The sequence below is a fragment of the Miscanthus floridulus genome, chromosome 1 (genome assembly GCF_019320115.1).
Source record: "Miscanthus floridulus cultivar M001 chromosome 1, ASM1932011v1, whole genome shotgun sequence".
NCBI lineage: Eukaryota > Viridiplantae > Streptophyta > Magnoliopsida > Poales > Poaceae > Miscanthus > Miscanthus floridulus.
In genome coordinates, this window is record NC_089580.1 from 203,487,469 (window position 1) to 203,508,769 (window position 21,301).

At 51.2% G+C, this 21,301-nt stretch overlaps 1 protein-coding gene across 1 annotated transcript; it reads right to left on the reverse strand.

Moving 5' to 3' along the window:
- Positions 1-20,034: 20,034 nt before the first annotated feature.
- On the reverse strand, positions 20,035-20,671 carry LOC136470406 (peroxidase 5-like). Its single transcript, XM_066468264.1, has 2 exons — positions 20,657-20,671; positions 20,035-20,439 (listed from the first exon to the last, which is right to left on the reverse strand). Exons 1-2 carry the CDS (start codon positions 20,669-20,671, stop codon positions 20,035-20,037), a joined length of 420 nt encoding a protein of 139 aa, XP_066324361.1.
- Between the last annotated feature and the right edge of the window lie 630 nt (positions 20,672-21,301).

The window sequence follows — 21,301 nt, forward strand, 5'->3', positions numbered from 1 at the left end:
GCCTTACTCGTCTTGTTACTGCAACGCTGCATGTACAACTCGTTGACGTTACTGTGCTATTTGTTGCCAGGCATTTGTCGCCATTGCGTCGTCCTTCACTCCTCCAAAGGGTAGAGGGACCAGGGAAAGCACCCTACTACAGCTGTTGTGCTAGTGTACATTGCAACGGCATCACCTACCGTATTTCATTTGATTGTTTTATTATTGACACTCCCTTCTAAATTTTACTACTCATATGTCGTTTTAACTTTTATCTGTGGTTTTTATGGACCTTTAGAAATACTTCCTATGTCCCTTTTTAACCATCGTTTTCACTTCACTTCCCGAGAAGTCAAACATATACAACTTTGATTGAATGTATACAAGAAAAAATATTAATATTTATGGTACATAATTAGTATCACTAGATAGATCGTTAAATATATTTTTTATAATAAACTTAATTGGAGGTACAAATGTTGCTAATATTTTTTACAAACCTAGTTAAACTTAAGAAAGTTTGAGCAATACAAATACCATATCCACACTCAAAAAGGGTAAGAGGAAGTATAACGTATATTTAAGTGCATAACAAATGCTATATTTTTTTTTTGAACTCAAATTGGCTTATTATTTAGAACGAAGGGAGTATATATAGGTTACATGATGCACCATGCATATATATCAAGCAGTTATGTCGTCTGTGATTCTGTGAACAGTATCATGAGCTTTTGTACAAGGATTTAATTTGGCCCTCCTAGTGCACATTTTAGACATGTATACAAGAATCATTTATGGCGTGACTAAACGGCTTTTGTACTAGTAGTAGGGCAACGGTTAGTTGCATTTAGCTGTCTAGCGATCTCCCCAACAAATTTAATTAGGCATTTCACAGTACGTTTTGTTGTACAAAAAAGGAGGGGTAAATGGCAATTAAGGAACAGTACATGTCGGGTTCATAAACCCGGGGTCCCTCGCGGACCGGCTTTCCAACAAAGGCTCGGCCCAGCAAACAACGTTGCAAACAAACGTGCAACTCATGGGCCGGCCCAAGTACCTGAACGACAGGCCAGAAGGACGATCCAATCACCGACCGAAAGGCCTGGCCGAGCAGAAACGTCGCCCGTTTTCTGACTCCGACCCACCTCTCCGACAGGAGCGCTCGCTTCGGTCTCCAGCCCGCCTCCGGGCAGCCTTTCTGACCGGAAGGCTTGGCCAAAGCACTACTTCCGACTCCGACCCACGTCTCCAACCGGGGATGCGCCGAACCTCTGCTCACTGCTCTTCTCCGACTAGCGCGATCAGAGCCGACTGGGACCAATCGACCGGGGATGCCCGCTCGGTAAGGACCAGGAAATGGACGGAGAAAGTAAGGCAGGGCACACAAGTCAAACTACAGTACTGGGGACCGTACCCTGTACACCTGCAGAAACCGTACTCTGCAACCTCCCTGGCACGACAGAGCCCAAATAGTGTTGTAAGCACCGACATTGTCCCCTACAGTATTGTGGGCGCCATTAACTCCCATACGGTAAGGCTCCCCCCACATGCCTCTGGGCATCGACGGTGTTGTGGGCGTCGGCATTTACCGTACCGGGCGAACATGATAAAACCCATCACATGCCTCTGGGCATCAACAGTACAGCAGGTACTGACATCTGCCATACCTGAAGAAGACGACATGACCTTCCACATGCATCTGACACTCAATAGTGTTGTGGGCGCCTACCATCATCCTGTACCCGCCGGCGTGGGCAGCAAGGCTTAGGAGCATACGTACTCTCTCCCTCTCACTTGTAAGGCCATCCCCTTTATCTATAAAAGGGGATGCGCCCTCTCCCAACATTCAGACGATTCATTCAAGCTCACACAGATTCATTAGATCGATCAAGTTCATAAGCACACGCTTGAACACTTAACTCATAGAGGGGCTCCCATCACTCTTGGCCCTTCCGACCGGACCTCTTGTACCCCCCCCCCATCTTTCTCCTTCTTGTTTGTAACCCCACTGCAAACTTCGAGCACATGGGCTCAGGAATAAAGTCACCGACCAACTCAAACTGGATGTAGGGCACATTGCCTGAACCAGTATAAACCCTATGTCATTGAGTGCTAGGCCACCTCCGATCACAACGTACGATAAAACTACAAATATTTACTTGTTGGTAACTTTCTGCACTGACAGTTGGTGACGTCCGTGGGAAAGACGTTGTGCGTTCAACACTTTTTGGTCATCGGATGGCCCAGTTTTCTGCCACCATCGCCATGGCGGGCTCAGGTGGTACGATCCGCTTTGGCTCACCGGAGTTTCCCGCACTCCCACCTGTTGGGATGTGGGTTCCACCTGTCTTCGAGCCATCTTAGACCTTCCTCTTTCGAAGCCTGGACTTCATTGCCGACCGGCTCGGCATACTACACCTCCGCAAGGAGGCACTCATTCCGGCGCCCGTCGAAGGGGCGCCCTCCATCGGCTCTGGGATGCACGACGACTTCAACGACGAGGCATCTACGCTTCATTCTGAGCAAACTCTCTGCTCAAACCCTATTGTAAGTAACGTACATACTGTTATTTACTTGCTATTTTCTATCTTTCGCCAATTATCCGGAGGGACCCCGTTGTCTCCGCCGCGATCACCATGCGACCAGTTCCCCTATGGCCTCGCGTTCCCCACGGATGTGTACGCCTGAGGGCTCCAAAGGATGTCGGCGCCTCCCGCTCTCACGTCTGAATTCATGGGGATGATGAGCTATGCTCCCACCTGTTTCCTCGACCTCATGGATGACGATGTTGAGAGTGATGGCTCCAGCATCAGCGACGTGGCGCCTAGCCACCGTCCATCCTGGGAGTGCGCTATGGCGGACGCTCCGGGATAGCCACCGGCGGAAGCAGAGTGCTCGCAGACTCACACCCCTCCGGACCCTCGTGCGGAGACCCCCGTGCTCGCACGGGAGCACGGCGAGGAGCTACGACAACAGCGACTGAGCCAGCTGCTGACTGGGCCAGCGCGCTCGGTGCACCACACTGTGCCCCGTTGAAAGGTCCTTGTGTGGTTTTGGTAATTGAGTGATAACCCTAGGTGAACTAATTGTGTTTATATGAGATACACAGGTGATTAGTCCACAAGTACATGTGTGTGAGCAACATATGCCGTGAAGGTGAAAATGGTTTAGAGATGTTGCAAAGCTCACACATGTGATGATGAAGGAGCTTATTGCACATGAGACATGACATTCAGTCATGTGATCAAGGTGGAGAAGATCAAGACAAAACTTGGCTTGATGGACCGGTTGCAAGCGTGAAGGGCAAGTCAGAGGCTTTGGAGCGATGGACCGCATGGCGGTAAAGCTTGAGCAAGACTTGGGGCTGATGGACGAAGGCAATGGTGAAAAGCAAGTGAAGTCAAGATCGATGAACCAATGTGATCACGTGATGATATGAAGTGGATCATATCATTGTTGATCATGTTGGTGCATGTGTTGCATCGACATTGGAGGAGATGGAATGGAATGTGCAAGGCAAAGGTATAACCTAGGGCATTTCATTTCACCGGTCATAGGTGTGTAGAGAAGTTGATGACCGTATTTAGGATAGATGGCCGTACTATCAAGAGGGCAAACTTGTTTGCATATTGGTCATCTAGTGCCACTCGAGTGATCTAACTTTGCATCATCGCTAGGATCGAGTGGCGTGGCAAGTTGAGTGACTAATCCTTTGGAAAATGTTTGTGAAAAGCTAACACACATACACATGGTGGTGCACACTTGGTGGTGTTGAGATATTTGCAAAAGAGAAGAAGTTAGAGTTGTTGTGAATCAACTTAGAGAAGAGAAAAATGTTTTTTGGTGTACTCTGAACTATAGGATGGTCCTTGGATTAGAATACTGATTTGATCCATTGTGATTTGGATCAAGTATGCAAGTGGGATGTGTAGCCCTCTGAGTAAGCTTTCCAAAATATCCAAGATCATCGAAATCAAAGTTCAGAGCTAAGAGTTATAGCCGTTTTAGCACTGAAAGGTCTATGACCGGACTCTGCGACCTGCAGCGTCCGGTCAGCACCTGTGAGTCCGATCACAGCATCCGGTCAATGTTTTTAGCATGTCTAGAAGCGACCGGACGCTAGGAGAGTCTGGTCAGTGATGATCGGACGCGTCTGGTCAGTGATGAACCAATGTGATCACGTGATGATATGAAATTGATCTCTATAAGTGACCAGACTCTACGACCTACACGTTCGGTCGTTATGACCTACGCGTCCGGTTAGTGCGTGTTTTGCCCAATGAAGGAGTAACGGCTATTTTAGCCCTTAGGGCTATAAAAGGAGTGTGTGGCCGGCCTTGGGCTGCTTGCTGACCACCCTCACGCCTATGTGACTTTGCGTAGGAGTGCTTGGATGCCCTCTAACTCACTTGTGCTTGTAAGAGTGCGAATCGATTGCGAGTGAGTGTGATTCCAGTGTGTTGCATTGTGAGATTGCATCGAGTGGCACTTGGTGATCGAGTTGCAAGCCGGTGGTGCTTGTTATTCTTGGAGATTGCCACCTCCTAGACGGCTTGGTGGTGGTCTCCGTCAAAGCCTGCAAGAAGCTTGTGCGGTACTCTGAAGACGAGCTTTGTGAGGGATATTGTGCTCGCCCCGCGGGAGCCACGAAGAGCAACTCTAGTTGAGCGTGTCATTGAGCTACCCTCACTTTCAGGGTAGGTTCTTGCGGTGCCCGACGTGCGGGCCTGGCGGGTGATGCCAATTAGCCACCGAACCACCAAGTGAGCGGTCGACACAACGGGGACGTAGCGTGTTGGCAGGCACGTGAACCTCGGGAGAAAATCACCGTGTCAACCTTGTTCTTCCCGTTGGTTTGCAATCCCCTTACACAAGCTTGTGATTACTTTTATATACATTGTGCTTGTGTGTTTCTCTTGTAATTAGTTAGCTTGTGTAGCTCAGTAGTTACCTTCTTGCTTGTGTAGCATAGAAGTAGCTCCCTTGCGTGGCTAATTTGGTTTGTGTAACCTTGTTAGTCACTTTGCTTAGTCTGTGTAGCTAAGTATTTACGCTCTATAATTTGGCATTGGTTACCTTGTTATTGAGCATTGCTAGTGAGCTTAGTTGGCTTTGTGCTTGTGCTTACTAGCATGTGTAGGAGCTCCCCGTTGGTTAAAGTACTAGTGGCATAGGTTTGTGTGACCTTGCTTTTAGAATTGATTAGATGAGCTCTAGCTAGCCCGGCACCTTTGTTGCTTAATTAGGATCTTTGAAAGGTGCTAGGGAACATAGATAGAGGGGTGTAGTCTTGGCTAGACCAATAGTTTTAATTCCGCATTTATTTTGGTTAGCCGACGCGATTAAGTTTTAGAAACAACTATTCATCCCCCCCTCTAGTCATCATCTTGACCTTACACCCATGCGCATAAACCACCGAGCGATGCCCGAGGTCACGCCCGTTGGGGCCAGTGCAACACCATGGACAGGGGGAATGATCCCCTACAGTTTGCTCGGGCCAATCAGAACATCGCCACTACGACAATGCTTCTGCGCGGCCCTCCCGAACCGAACGACCCCCAGGAACAGGCGATCCACCAGAACCTTTGGGCACTAGTGGAGATCATCATCATTCAACAGGCGGAGAGCTCCGCATCGCGACACCGACTCATGGCCTCTCTCCCCACCGAGGGAGTAGGGACGCACCAGACGAATTGCTCCACCCACTCGCCGCTACAGCCACAAAGAACGGCATAGGAGGCCGCATCTCTGCCTCGTCTTGACTTGGCGACTACTCCGCATCGACCACCTATACATGAGCAGCTTGGGCCAAACTGAGACGCTCGCAGCAGCAACCAGAGTCTCAGCCCGGATGGCCCGGGACCATAGGCCTTTGTCCGACGCATCCAGAGAGCGCCGCTCCCACAGCACTCCAACTGAGGCTAAGGCAAAGGCAAGGCCAAGTGCCAGGATCAGGACAGGGGCCCCTCCATGCAGAGGGGGAAAAACAACAAAAAAGATCGCCGCCGACCGACCAACTCCGCGTTGGCCGCCACGGCTGATCACACGGGCAAGCAGCCCTAGCAGGACCTTTTGGGCCACTTCCACGAGCTCATGGAGAGCCCATGCGCCAACCACATCTACCCCATTAAACACCTCTACAAGGACTGCGAGCTCCTTAAGCACTTTCTGCGACAGGCCGGTGGGCCGAAGGAAGAAAAAGGCGAAGAAGCAGCGGCCAAGAAAGGGGGCGTAGCGGACAAGGACCTAGACGATTGAAGGTCGAGGTGCTCCGATTGGACGCCTACCGACTGAAGGGCGACAACAACGACATTCTCACCAACGCTTGGAACAGCTATGTTGTTTCCTCCCTTAAAAATTTAGTCGTACCATTATTTACTTAACGTTTGCTCCTATAAAAGCGCCCCGACCCGAACACTTTTTGGCCCAGGTCGCTTGGGGGCTCCACAAAGATGCACTACTACCTCTCTATTTGTTTACTGTCATATGGTGAAACTCCTTCCTGCTCAAACAAAAGAGTACTTTGTTCCTTTAAATTGCCTTATGTAGCTTTGCTTTAAAATATTCTGACTGATCGCACTCCGCCTCTACCTATGGTTACGAGCAGCGAAGCCTCGCGGGCCATGCCCTGGGCTCCTAAGATTGCAGCCTATGGGGCAAATGGGCAAGTACGAAAAAGAAAGAATAAAAAACAAAATTATGCTAAGGAAAAACTAAGGAACGAAAGGAACAAGCTTCCCCGAACGGAGTAACTCCATCACAAAAAATGAAACTGATTGTAGTCATTGAGTACACAAGAACATTTACACGGGGGTTCCCCCATGAACTAAAACTTTTCGCATCTACTAAACTACTTATACTTTACAAGCTATTGGGGCGGCTCGGCGGCATCGGCTATCGTTGCGACCGGTGAAGGCACGGGCTGCTCACTCCCCGGTGGGACGACATTCTACTTGGTTGAAGGTGGGGTGATGCCCACTTCTGACCTAGGCTCCATGCCATCCATAGGCTGGGCGACATCCCCTTGAGGCACGCTTCTGGCCATGTCCTCATGGCGGGCATCCATCACCCACTGCGTAGAGACTTGCTCTACCACCAACCTTGCGTGCGGCAGCAAGCTCTCCCCGAGCAATTGGATGTCTTCTATGCTTAAGCCGTTGGCATACCTGCTGTAGATAGTGGTGAAGTCTAGGTTCAGGTGGTGCGTTGCCACCGAAGTCAACACCCCTGACGCTCCATAGAACAGCCCGCTTGTGATAAGGGCCCGAACCTCATCCGGAACCTCCGCCAGCTGGATGGTGGGCGCGCTAGTACTTGGCGCCGACCCAAAGACTTCCGAGATGACGAGCTGGGCAACATTGCGGATCTGGTCAAGTTTCCTCTCGAGAGCACATCACTCTTCAAGAGACTTGGCCAGCGCCTCTGCATTCTGGCCAAAAGTCACCTTGATCGTCTCCAGGTCCCGCTCCAATGACTTCACCTTTCTGCCCAGCTCTAGAACAAGGGTGACAAGCTTAGAAACAGGCTGAAGGAAGAAACCAACATGACGAAAAACAAAAAAGGTATGTACCAAGGCGGAAGTTCTCAAGGGTGTAGAATTCCTCCGCCTATCGGGCCACCTGCTCATGTAGCCGGGCGCTTACCTCCTCCGTCCCCATCACCCAGCCCTAAAGCTCGAGCACTTCCTAGTCTGCCTCAGACCGAGCCTTCCGCTCCAACTCTAGGACCTTTCACACCGACTCCAGGGCATTCCGCTCCGACTTCAGGGCGTTCCGCTCCAACTCAAGGGTCTCTAGGGATTTTTGGAGCACCACCTTGGTGTTCGCTAGGGATTCCCATAGCCCCACCTCAGTCTCCGCCGGATGGGCCTTCGTCGCCTCAAGCCCCCGCTCGGCTATGGTTGCCCGCTCCGCTGCACGCTGCACCTCCACCCGCATCGCGGTCACCTCGGCTGCCTGGTCCTAGGACTCACGGTGGGCGGACTCCAGCTAACGCTCAAGCTCGGTCGTTCGGGCATGCTCCATCCGGAGGAAACGGGACTTGTGGGACGACATCTCCTTCAGACCATATGAAAACGAAAAGCAAGCATGCAGAGGCAACCAACAAGAGACTCAGAGGTCAAGGACAAATACGGGAAACTCACCTCTGCGGCGAGCTATAGGTTGACCTTGACTAACTGCTGGGTGGACTTAACCCGCTCCTAGGTGTCCTCGAGCTTCACCGATAGGTTGGCGAGTTTGGAATCCATGGCAAGTCCTTTCCCCCCAAGGATGAACCGCACCTTTGATGGGTCCTCGGGGCAGGGCCACTCTAGGTCACCCTCTGACAGCCCACAGGAGGGCCCAGCCTTCGATCGAACCACCGCCAGCTCCCGCGACAACATTGGTAGATCCACCACGTCATCCGCCTCATCGTCGGATGGGATTTCCACCACCTCGGTTGTGCAGGCCACTGACGAGCATTCTAACTCCATCCCGGATGCGTCTCCCCTTGGTGCCTTCAGCTCCAACCATGAGGGTGAGCCATGTTGCCCTCCACCCTATGAGGTAGGGGGCTCGGTGTCCTTCTCCTCTTCTACCACAGCTGGTGGAGGAGGGGCCACGAGGGACACCACTGGCAAAGCCTCCACCGTCACCACTGGGATCGCCACCGCTGCCGCCATACTGGCAACCGACTTAGGGAGCACCACCCTCGGAAGGGAAGGACTCACCGCCACCACCCTGTTCCCCCTGCCGCTCGTCGCGGCACGCTACAGGGTGGGCCTCCAAACCTCCTGCACAGGAGTTGGGGCGATGCTCAACCCCGTCACCGTCCGGCCGCTGACAAAGAGTATAGGTCAGTCATACTCTAGAAAGACTCAATAGCAAGATAAAAAAGAAATAAAGAAATAACATATCGGGACATAAGCGGCACGACTCTAATGCCAAGACCCAACGTTGATGGACCCGCGGGGCGAGGACCGGTCCCAGGCTGTGACCCGTGCCCCCTCACTTCAGCCAGGGGCAGAGTCATCCTGACCGGCTCTTGCTCGGCCTGCGTGTCACCATGACCTTCGACTCAGGATGCACTGACCGGAGCAATGGGTGGGGCATCCTCTCACTGTGAGTCATGCACTGGCAACGGTCCCAACAACGCATGATGCAAGCCTGCTCCTCGGATCGCCTGACTTGCTTGGCCACACCCGCAGCAGGCGGGGACCAGACCGGCGACGCCACTGAGGGGCGCGGTGACCGTGTCCGCTTCGCCTCCCGTTCACCGATGGCGTCCACGCTCGTAGCACGCTTTGTCATCACAGGAACCTTGGTGTGCCTCTCCGCCCCTAGCTCATCACTAGCCGACATCGCCGCAGGGTCACGACGCTCCACTGAGGTCACAACGACCTCCTGGACCTCCTCCTCCTCGGAGAAAATCATGTCATCCACCTCTGTGGAATCCTCCGACTCGAGCTCTGACTCGATGTCGCTGCTTCTTTCCTCGGCCTTCACACATTGGGTGACCTCTTTCTCCTTCTCATGCGTCCACCGAGCCTCCTCGGCTTTCTTCTTCTTCCTAGCATCCGCTGCCTCCTTCTAGGTGGCCTGGCGAGCCGCGCCCTCTGACCCCTTCGGAAGGTGCGGCCAGGACTTGTAAGCTTCAAGTCTGTACAAAACAAATGACTCAAAATCAAAAAAGCATGAAAACAAAGGGGAAACGAACACGAAGTAAGGACAAGGGAGCATACCAGTTTGGACACCACCGAGGCATTGAGAGGTCCGAGCTTTCCATCGACCCTCTCTTTGGGCTTCACCTGCAGCACTCGGTCGAGGTGACTCTAGACCTCGTCATTCGGTAGCTCCTCTAGTGATGCACGATCAGGGTCCGACGGGCCACCGTACCTCCACATCGGCCGCATCCTCTCCACCAACGAAGCGACCTGGTGGTGGTAGAGGGTGTGGAACACCCGTGCCCCGTCAAGGCCACGCTGCATGAGCTTCTGGAGCTCCACCTCAATGATCTCCACCTTCTTCCTCTCCTGATGGGAAGGGCCCCATGACCATCTATCCCGCCTCTCCGGCCTCTCGCCGGTGAACACCGGGAATGACGCCTCCACCGGATTCCAGATATAAAACCACTCCCCGTGCCACCCCCGGTTGGAGTGGCAGGGGATGTATGCGGGATACGAGCCCCCGTGCTTAGTTTTCTCTATAGGGCAAAGCCCCCCACCGGCGTGGCCTCGGGCGGATTCCCCATCATCAAAATTCACCCGAAGAACAGCCACCGGAAGAAGTCCATGTGCGGCTCCATCCTAAGGAAGGCCTCACAGACAATGACAAAGCAGGCGATGTGCAGCACCCCTATCAGATTAAGGTGCTACAGCTCCAGACCCCACTCGTTGAGGAGCCCACGCAGGAACTAGTGCATGGGGTGTCCTAACCCACGCTCATGGAAGGCAAGAAAGGAACCACCTCACCAGGCCGAGGTTGCTAGAACTCCTCACCCCCAGGAGCCCTCTAGTGTGCCACCTCCTTCGGCGGCAGAAACCCCTTCGTGGCAAAGACCTTCAGCACCGACTCCCTCATGGTGGATGACCTCTAGTCCAACATCTCGCTCTGGGTTCGTGAAAGGATTTGTGAGTTTTTTCCTCTCCCTCGCTCTCTCCCTTTTCTTTCCTAGGAACTGCTACGGCTCTCAAGGATGCTCTCGACAAGAAGGAAAATAAGAGGAGGCGACAGATGGGGAACAGGCGAAGGAACGGGGCAAAAAACCTTCTCCCTTCTCCTACTTAAGGAAATGGGCACGATAGTTGGGGAAGGCGCGCCGATCGGGAAAGTCGAAATGATAGAGCGAAAACACCTCTCCCTTTCCCATTTAATGCAGATGGGATACGATGGGACGCACCCTGACCGATGAGACACGCCCTGCAAGCTGGAACAGCGCCTGATCAGACGGGACGTGGCCTGGGTATGGCCCACCACTACCGCACACCAGGCGCAAGAACCAAAGCGCCACCACACATAGGCAGCTCTTTGCATCGCCAGGCGGGACTTGGAAAAACCCAAAATGGGATCTCCGCCAGGAGAGACCATCGGGCTTCCTAAGTGGATCAAATGGCTCAGAAAAACACACCAAGGGATAGGTAAGGAGCAAAGGGATGCCCCATGTAGGCCATGCCGACTCTGTCATGAATGACGAGCACGGGTCCTGGTCGGACATTTCCGACTGGAGCTCTTCAAACCCCATCACTGGAGTCATCCAGGTAATACTACCAACCCCAGCTATTTCTTTATATAATCATTCATACATCCATACATGCATTCATTCCATACGCCCAAGCCCTCTGGACAATTCTGGCCCTAAACTGCCTGGGGGCTCAGGAACTAAGCATCGTACTTGCCGTGAAATGCATCACAATGCTCCATGTTGCGTCACGAAGTGACAGTTGCCTCATTCAACATGAGCGACAACCGACTGGGGTTCGAAGGCTAGCCCACAAAGGGCTCGAGGCCACCCCACGTCAAACAGAGCCAGTGGAGAAAACGCAGATGTGCCCCATGTGGCCCTCGCCCAGTCTGCCCCAAAGCAGACAGGGTCATCTCAACCTTCTTGTTCGATCCTAAACCTCTTGCCAATCCCATAGAATCTCCATCGAGGGGAGGCCAGTAGGCCACCGGGTCAGTCTCCGGAATGACCTAGGCATCTGTCGGGTTATAGGTAAAGGAGCAGTGAAATGTCACAAGAGGGCTATGCCAACCCCATCATGAACGATGGACCCAAATTCCACTCGATCACACCCGTTAGTGAGCTCACCGAGTGCGTCACTCAAGCCTGAGCGATCATGGCAAGCGACAAAACTCAGCCCCTCCGGTTGTGAGAAACCAAGGACGGGGTAACGCACACAACTCAAAACTGACCCCTACCAAGCCCAACAGGGCTCGAGGGCTCAAGACACCTAGGTCTGCGACCCCCAAACTCGCCCCATCCGGTTACGCCTGCACTCCAAAACTACCTGGGTCTACGATCCCAAACTCGCCCCATCAGGATCCATGACTTTGACTTGCCCGATCCCACGGCGCGCACCGACGCCAGGATCTGCGAGCACCATCTTGTCAGATCTCAAAACTAACTAACTAACTGCCTTGACTATGCAGACTGCACCGAGGCCAGGGTCTGCGACCCCGAACTTGCCCCATCAGGATCCACGACTCTGACTCGCCTAATCCCACGGCGCGAACCGACACATGAGCACCGTCTTGTTTGATCTCAAAACTAACTAACTGCCTTGGCTGCGTGGACTGCACCGAGGCTAGGGTCTATGACACCAAACTCGCCCCATCAGGATCCGCAAGCTTCAGCTCACCCGATCCCAAAACAAACTAACTAACTACCTCAGCTATGCGGGCTGCATCGAGGCTAGGATCCATGACTCCGACTCGCCCGATCCCACGGCGCGCACCGACGCCAGGACCCACGAGCTCCATCTTGATTGATCCCTAAACAAACTGCCTCGACCGATCCCAAAACTAACTAAACTAACCACCATGGCGCGAACTCGCCCCATCAGGATCCACGACCCCGACTCGCCCGATCCCACGGCACGCACCGAAGCCAGGATTCGCGAGCTCTGTCTCGTCCTATCCCATGGTGCGAACTCGCCCCATCAGGATCCACAACTCTGACTCACCTGATCCCATGGCGAGCACCAATGCTAGGATCCGTGAACTCTGTCTTGTCTGATCCCACGGCATGAACTCACCCCATCAGGATCCACGACTCTGACTCGCCCGATCCCACGGCGCACACCAATGCCAGGATTCAAGAGCTCAGTCTTGTCCGATCCCATAGTGCGAACTCACCCTATCAGGATCCACGACTTCGACTCACCCGATCCCACGACGAGCATCGACGCTAGGATCCACGAACTCCATCTCGTCTGATCCCATGGCGTGAACTCGCCCCATTAGGATCCATGACTCTGACTCGCCCGATCCCACGGTGTGTATCGACGCCAGGATTCACAAGCTCTGTCTTGTCCAATCCTTAAAACTAAAACACATCGGCTGTGCAACGACACCTTGGTTGACAACTCCATCTCGACTGAAAAAAACGCACACACGCCCGCTGACAACACCCCTGGACGATTTTGCCCGAATCACTCGAGGAGCTCGGGGGCTACACCCGCGGGTGCGCTCACGCGCACCCACTGACAAAACAAAAACTTCCCCTGCTGGCAACACGAAAAACACCCCAGACGATTCTACCCGAACCACTCGGGAGCTCAGGGGCTACATCCGCGGGTGCGCTCGCACGCACCCACCATCAAGACAAAAATCCCCCAGACAATTCTGCCCGAATCGCCTAGGGGCTCGGGGGCTCCTGTCGGGTTCATAAACCTGGGGTCCCTCACGGACCGACTTCCCAACAAAGGCTCGGCCCAGCAAATAACGTTGCAAACAAACGTGCAACTCATGGGCCGGCCCAAGTAGCTGAACGATAGGCTAGAAGGGCGATCCAATCACCGACCGGAAGGCCTGGCCGAGGAGGAATGGTGCCCGTTTTCTGACTCTGGCCCACCTCTCCGACCGGAGCACTCACTTCGGTCTCCAACCCGCCTCCGGATGGCCTTTCCGACCAGAAGGCTTGGCCAAAGCACTACTTCTGACTTCGACCCGCGTCTCCAACTGAGGATGCGCCGAACCCCTGCTCACTGTTCTTCTTCGACTGGCGCAATCAGAGCTGACTGAGACCAACCGACCGGGGACTCCCGCTCGGTAAGGACCAGGAAATGGACAAAGAAAGTAAGGCAGGGCACACAAGTCAAACTACAATACTAGGGACCGTACCCTATACACCTGTAGAAATCATACTCTGCAACCTTCCTGGCACGACAGAGCCCAAACAGTGTTGTAGGCGTCGACATTGTCCCCTACAGTATTGTGGGCGCCATTAACTCCCATACGGTAAGGCTCCCCCCACATGCCTCTGGGATCGGCAGTGTTGTGGGCGCCGGCATTTACCGTACCGGGCAAACATGGTAAAACCCCTCGCATGCCTCTGGGCATCAACAGTATAGCAGGTACCAACATCTGCCATACCTGAAGAAGACGACACGACCTCCCACATGCATCTGACACTCAACAGTGTTGTGGGCGCCTACCATCATCCTGTATCCGCTGGCGTGGGCAGCAAGGCTTAGGAGCATACGTACTCTCTCCCTCTCACTTGTAAGGTCATCCTCTTCATCTATAAAAGGGGATGCGCCCTCTCCCAACATTCAGACGATTCATTCAAGCTCACACAGATTCATTAGATCGATCAAGTTCATAAGCACATGCTTGAACACTTAGCTCATAGAGGGGCTCCCATCAATCTCAGCCCTTCCGATCGAAGTCCGACCGGACCTCTTGTACCCCCATCTTTCTTCTTCTCATTTGTAACCCCACTGCAAACTTCGAGCACCTGGGCTTAGGAATAAAGTCACCGACCGACTCAAACTGGACGTAGGGCACGTTGCCTGAACCAGTATAAACCCTGTGTCATTGAGTGGTAGTCCATCTCCGATCACAACGTACAGCAAAACTACAAATATTTACTTGTTGGTCGCTTTCTGCAACGACAGTATGCATTGTGATTAACGAGTAATGACCATCATAATCCGCCTTTTAGTTGGCAGCTAGCAGCTGATATGCCAAATTCAACATGGTACTTGCACAAGTTGATTGCTCATTTTAGTCGGGTGCCAATGAATAGACCTGCTGCTTACACTAATCAGTTAAAGCAGGGTTGGGTACTATTGTGGTTGTGGTGTTGTCTTTTTTTTTCTTTTTTATTTGAGATAAACTTATAGGATTCTTTGTTTGTATTTTTCTTCTATATCAATACTCCCTCCGTTCACAATTCTCGATTTATGAGAAGTCAAACGATTTAAAGATCGACCAAAATTATATAAAAATATACTAACATTTATGATACAAACTAAGTATCATTGAATTGCATTATGGAAAATATTTTTATAGTAAACCTAGCTAGAGACATAAATATGTTAATAGTATTCACTATAAACTATATTAGAGTTAAACTAGTATGACCTGCACGTAACCTATAGTTGCATTTTTTTTATAGACGGAAGGAGTAGAAACAAACACTATCATTGTCAGTTCGTTAGAAAAAAGGGTGGAACACAAGTACTACTCATGTAACTATTTTTCACATATACTATATTTTAGGTGTCCGATTATTTATTGTTGTTTATCCAACATGTAATTTTGTCACTGTTTGACTATAGAAAAAATTACGAATTGTATCTTATGAGTTGTCCTTTTAATTATAGTAACCGGTTATCTAAGATTGTTGTATGAAAATTCAAGCACCTAAAATATAACAATTTTTCCAAGAAAAACGTGCCGCTGAAGTTCGTCCAAGTAGTATTGGTATAGTGTACTACTTAGGCCCCTTTAGCATGGTTGCGGCTCCGGTTTCTTGCGGCTCTTTGCAAGGAGCCCGGAGGAGCCGGCTAGCGGCGTTTTTGTGCTAAGGAGCTGGAGCCCGAAAAAGTGGCTTATCTCAGCTCTTACTCACAAATTTGACATAAATTATTATTAGTCTGTCACTGGAGTCGTTTTTTACCAAACATTTTTCCAAAATGGTTTCAACTCCATCAAAGGAGTTACTACTTCACAAGAAGAGTCGAAGCCTAACAAACTGGCCTTAGCTGTTTGGGACATAACATAGCTAGCTTTTGTACTTTCTCCGTCCCATAAAGAATGGCACTATCTCTTTAACCAAAAGTCAAATATTTTTAACTTAACCAAATATATATAAGATGATATTAGTGTACAGGGGCGGATCCAGGGCCCGGGCTGCTCGGGCTGCAGCCCGGGGCGAGTCCATGTAGCCCCTTTAACATATGTGGTGTTTAGCCTAAAAACTATGATCTTAATTAGACAAAAGGAGGCCTAGGAAGCAAGATCAAACTATTTTGAGCGTGAATCAGCAGCTCAGCCCGGGGCGCAGCCCCGTTCTGGATCCGCCCCTGTTAGTGTATATGGTACACAATTAGTATCACTAGATATATCATTGAATATATTTTCATAATAAATTTATCTAGAAATACAAAATATTATATATATATATATATATATATATATATATATATATATATATATATATATATATATATATATATATATATATATATATATATATATATAACTCAGCTAAACTTGAGAAATTTTGACACGAAATCGTAGCGACGCTTTCTTTTATTTCAGGTCGGAGGGAGTACATGGCATTGCTGCATGTAGAGTACGTACTTACGGAGTATAGAGCATGGCTGCACGCCCATAAAAATAATGGCGTGCACGACACATACATGAGCGTGGCACGAGCACGGGCTACGGGGCTACTCCTACTAGCTACAGCACCTAGCTCATCACAGCACAGCACAAAGGTCAGGTCAGGCTCATCAGGCCCAGTACTCCTCCTACAAGCAGTACAGTGGCAAGTGCAGACACGTCACCTGGATGGATGGGACGGACGGCTATCGTCTCACCGTCGTCTCGCGCTGCGGGCGCTCGAACCCGCCGACGCCGGACCTTCTGGCCATGTCCCTGTACAGCGACGTCTCATCGAAAAGACAGCAACAGAGAAGGACCGGCCGGGAGAGAGAGAGAGAAGCGACGACGGAGCGGAGCAAGGCAGGTTATAGCTGGGCCTTGTTTAGATTGTAAATTTTTGTAATTTGGTAGTATGTTTTGTTTGTATTTGACAAACTTTGTCTGATCATGGACTAACTAGGCTTAAAAGATTCGTCTCGTGATTTACAACCAAACTGTGTAATTAGTTATTTTTTTTACCTACATTTAATGCTCTATGCATGCGTCCAAAAATTGATGTGAGGGAGAGAGTGAAAAAACTTAGAATTTGAAGGTGATCTAAACAAGGCCCTAGTATAGGCTGCTAGTAGTAGGCCGTGACGGCGACGACTTTTGCCGTGGAGCAGCTGGCCGGTACTGCCTTGGCGGCATGCAGTGCAGCAGAGCGAGTGTCGCTGCTGTTGGCAACCGTCACTTCAGAAGCTCAGAGCTCTGCAGGCAGACGACACACACACACACGCTGCAAAAGCCAAAAGGCATCGTTTGCGAACGAACACGCGGAATCTTATCCCCTTGTTAGTTTACTGTTCACAAGTGCATCCATCTTCAGAACTCATCAGCTGCTGCTCCTTGTCTCCTGCTGAAACGCACAACACGATGAAAAGCGCCCAGGTCACTGGAGAGAGTAGCTAAGAGCTAGCTGTTCCATCGGCCGCCGTCCACAGATGCATGATTCCCATGAACAAGCAAAAGCATAATCGCTGCTAGCTGCATGCGTGTGAATTGTGGTTAGGTCGGGTAAAAAAGACTGTACGTCTCGATGGAGACGCTACGGAGTGCATCTGGAATGGAAGAATTCGATCAAGCTAGAGTAATGCACATACGCCAATGGTCCGAGTTGGAATACATGGCCCATGGGGGAGTAGTCGTTGTTCCTCCCTGCACGCACGGCACAGCTTCCACACATGCAGCTTTCAGGGTTAGCTTGAGGCCACATTAGAGTCCATGCATCTGCTATCTTCAGGAAGATGTCTCCGTGGAAGCAGCAAAACCCGGTCGTCCCGGAACACATCAGAGAGAGTCCGGCCCGGCGGCCTCCTGCGTGCGTGTGGTGGATGATTGGATTGGTAGCACCGTGCGTGCTCATCATATGGATATTGCGAATTTGCGACTATCTAGGAGACCAAGCAGGAGACGCAATCTCTCTCTTCTTCTGCCTGGATCGTGACTTGTCGTAGAAGGCAATATACAGATGTACAGTAGTGTGTAGGCGGAGCTGAAGAGGTGGACCCTAGCCTAGCCTAGCTAGCTGATGACTGGCCGCTCTCGATGCATCGATCGATATCGACAGGTACTTTCAGTTTCGGAATTTCAAGTCCAAAAGCACCGGCGACATGCAGTAGCAGATTAGACAGCGGTGCAGTGGTGGATAATCTCTCAACTCTCTGAAATAGTAATGCAGGAAGAACTTGTACATAAATTCTCTTTCCTTATTTTAATTGAAAGACAGAGCTCCTACCATTACGTAAAAAAAAAAGTAATGCAGGAAGAAGTCGTACGTCTGAACAGCAACCAAAAGCCAAGGGGGACTGTATCTGCATGTATGTATACCCCGATCGATCAATCCCCACTAGCAGTCCACCACCACCGCACCGAGGCGAGCACCGATCGCCCGCGCGATGCGATGGAAGGCAGGCACTGGCACACTGCACTGTTCTGCTGCTGCTACCTGCCGCGCCGCGGTGGCAGCATGCATGCATGCCATGCTGCGCGCGGTCGTGGCTGCGTGCTGCCGGCGATGGCATGTAAATCGCAGGCACGTGACGCCATGACGAATCATATATGCGTGTCGCGTGCGCTGGCGCTGGGCCGCTGGCTGGCGGTGGCGCCCGGTACGGACACCGGACATGCAGATCTGCTGGCTGCTGCCGCTCCGTCGGTGGCCGTTGCGTTTGTGTCGGGCTGTGTGGTGGCGGTACCATCCATCTGCTGGCTGCTGCTGTAGCCGGCACTGTGCTACTCCACGCTGAACAGTAGCCGGCTGCCGCGGGGTCGGCCGGGCGCCTGCCGCTGGCCTGGACCATCCAGCCAGCCGGCCGGCCGGTCAGCCTTTTCTCCACGAAGCGTGCTGCATGCATCAGTGGGCCACGGCACTCATGGACGGGCGGGGCGGGTGGGTGGACGGGTGTAGGATGCAGCAAGAGTCCGTGCTCTGGTGGTGCCGCTGATCTTCTGCGCCCGGGGACTCCATGAATGCTCCGTGGCTCCGTGCTGTGCTGCATGCTTGCATTGCAGCAGAGACGAGTGAGTGAGTGAGTGAGTGAGTGAGTGAGTGAGTGAGTGAGCATTGAGCAACAGCACCGCTGGCGCTGAGACGGTATGCATCAATGCGTGTGCTGAAGTCCATCTGCCTTTTTGGAGGGAAAACGATTACTGCAGCTATACTAGAGCGCTCATGGCCCAGAGCAACCGAACAGCCAGGCCCAGCTCATTCATGCAGGGAAGCACGAAGCCCTGTAGTTGTAGACAGCCCAGTTCACCGAGGGTGTTAAGTACCCCGCTGGGCTTGTACACTGCTGGCGCAACTTCAGGCCCAAAGTGCCCCGGCATTGAACAAACATAGCCCAGAGTGTTCGTTCGTTGGATACTTGGATTCATGTAGATTTCCCGGCTTGGGACTTTTTTTCCCCTTTTGATTTTGATGATGAGAATGAACGAATTACGAATCTGACGGTGCCTTGGGCTTGGGAATTTTTGTTTTCTGATGACGATTTGAGAAAGAGATCGGCAAGTCGGCCAGGAATACTCAGACATCAGAGAATATATGAACTGAAGATTTTCTGTCTGCATAGCTTTTCATTGAGCGCTATATATTCTCGCAATCCTCAGACTAGATATACACACACTTGCTGATGATCCCCGACTGATGGCTTAATGGTTACATGACACACAAGTCACAAGTAATAAACTAATAAAAGAATAAATAAAGCTATATCACTGTCACTGATCCAAAAAAACGTATAGACCAAAAGGACAAAAAAGTGTAAAACAAAAAAAAGTCGCACAAACTATAAGCAACTGATCCGTAGCTAGCACGTATACGTACACAACTAAGCTCGATCGATGGACACGTACAATATGAATCATCGGACCACACCATACCACTCTACTGTTAGCCCATAAGATCACACCATGCCATGCCAGAGACACCAGCGTTGGCTGGAGCCCTGTATAAGAGATGATAAATCTGAACTCTCCAGCTGTGTGTGTATGCTCTGTTCTCCCTCTCTTCTTTTATCTCTAACCATAGTGTATGGTCGGACAACGTCTATCGTGGTCCGCCGTGCTCAGTAAGACTGGTGAGTGGTCGACTCACCTGAGCCGATGATCTTGTGGACTAACATCTACGCCGTACGTACAGTTCCTCGTCGTATCATTTTAATCACACCTAGCCAGCAATCCAGTCGGTAGATGGATCGATCAGCTAGCTGGCCACCCTGCAGTTGGTCCGGATGGTGCCGGCGGTGCCGGTGAGCAGTTCGTTGGCGCCCATCTTGATCATGGCGGCGACGAAGTCGGTCTGGAACGTGGCGGGGCTGTTGGTGTAGCCGACCACCTGTGCCGCGGTGGTCAGATCGGCGAGCAGCGCCTGGTCGGAGGCGAGCAGCAGGCCGCGCTTGGCGACCAGGTTGGCGTAGTAGTTGGTGTCGAAGGCGGTGGGCGTGACGGGGTCCATGGGCACCGCCGGGTCGCCGCTCCCCTGCGGGCATTGCTGCGTGAGCGCCGCCAGGTACGCGGGGTCCATGGACGGGTCATGCCCGGTGCCGCTGGGCCCGTACGAGTAGAGCCGGCCGTTGAAGGAGCTATCAGCAGAAGTACTTTCTACAAGCTGAACCAAACTCGGCCATATTAGTGACAATGTATAACATCAGCCCAACATTTATTTACTAATTATTTTTTCATTCCTACAACACTCTTGGAAAACAAACATTAATAAATGTTCGGCTATCAAACTTTCTCAACTATGTTTACCATTGAATTCTAGTAAGTGGATCTACCATTAGACTAACACAAAGATTTTATATTGCTAGGACTATCTTTCTCACCATCAACCTGACCATATTCTTACTATCCTAACATGATCGCTAATACTTACCCAAATTTTCTTCTTATATGTGCCCTTTCTTCTTCGCCGTGGAAACCATTAGTAAATTTATCTTACCTGCAATATCACTAGTGGCATCTATTTTTTCTTCACATTTTGTTTTAAGGGTTAATACAATAAACCTCCATACCTTTTTAACTTTCACTCATTACACCATTGTTAGCAACCAATTCTTTTCAATCGTCACAGTAAAAGTAAAGAGCAACAGTGAACTCCCAACTTATGACAAAGAAAAAGCTTTAATATCATCATAAGCACCTAATAATATAATAAGTAATAAAACAAACATTGGGGGAAGTGAATCTCAACTCAATCAATGTAGGAACCAAGGGATTGTTTTCTCCAAGCAATAATCACTACTACAAAAAGTCAATTCACCGCCGGGACCTTCACCAACGGTTTTGAGATAACCGGCGGTGATACGTATCACCGCCGGCTCATGATTCATGGTCCCCTTCCTGGTCAAATAACCGGCGGTGATGCACGCATTCACCGCCGGCGCAGCGTATGATCCGATAGTGAAAAGATGCCGGGCTTCGCCCTCGTATCGTACGCCGAACCAGCTGTGCAACACTTACCACCGCCG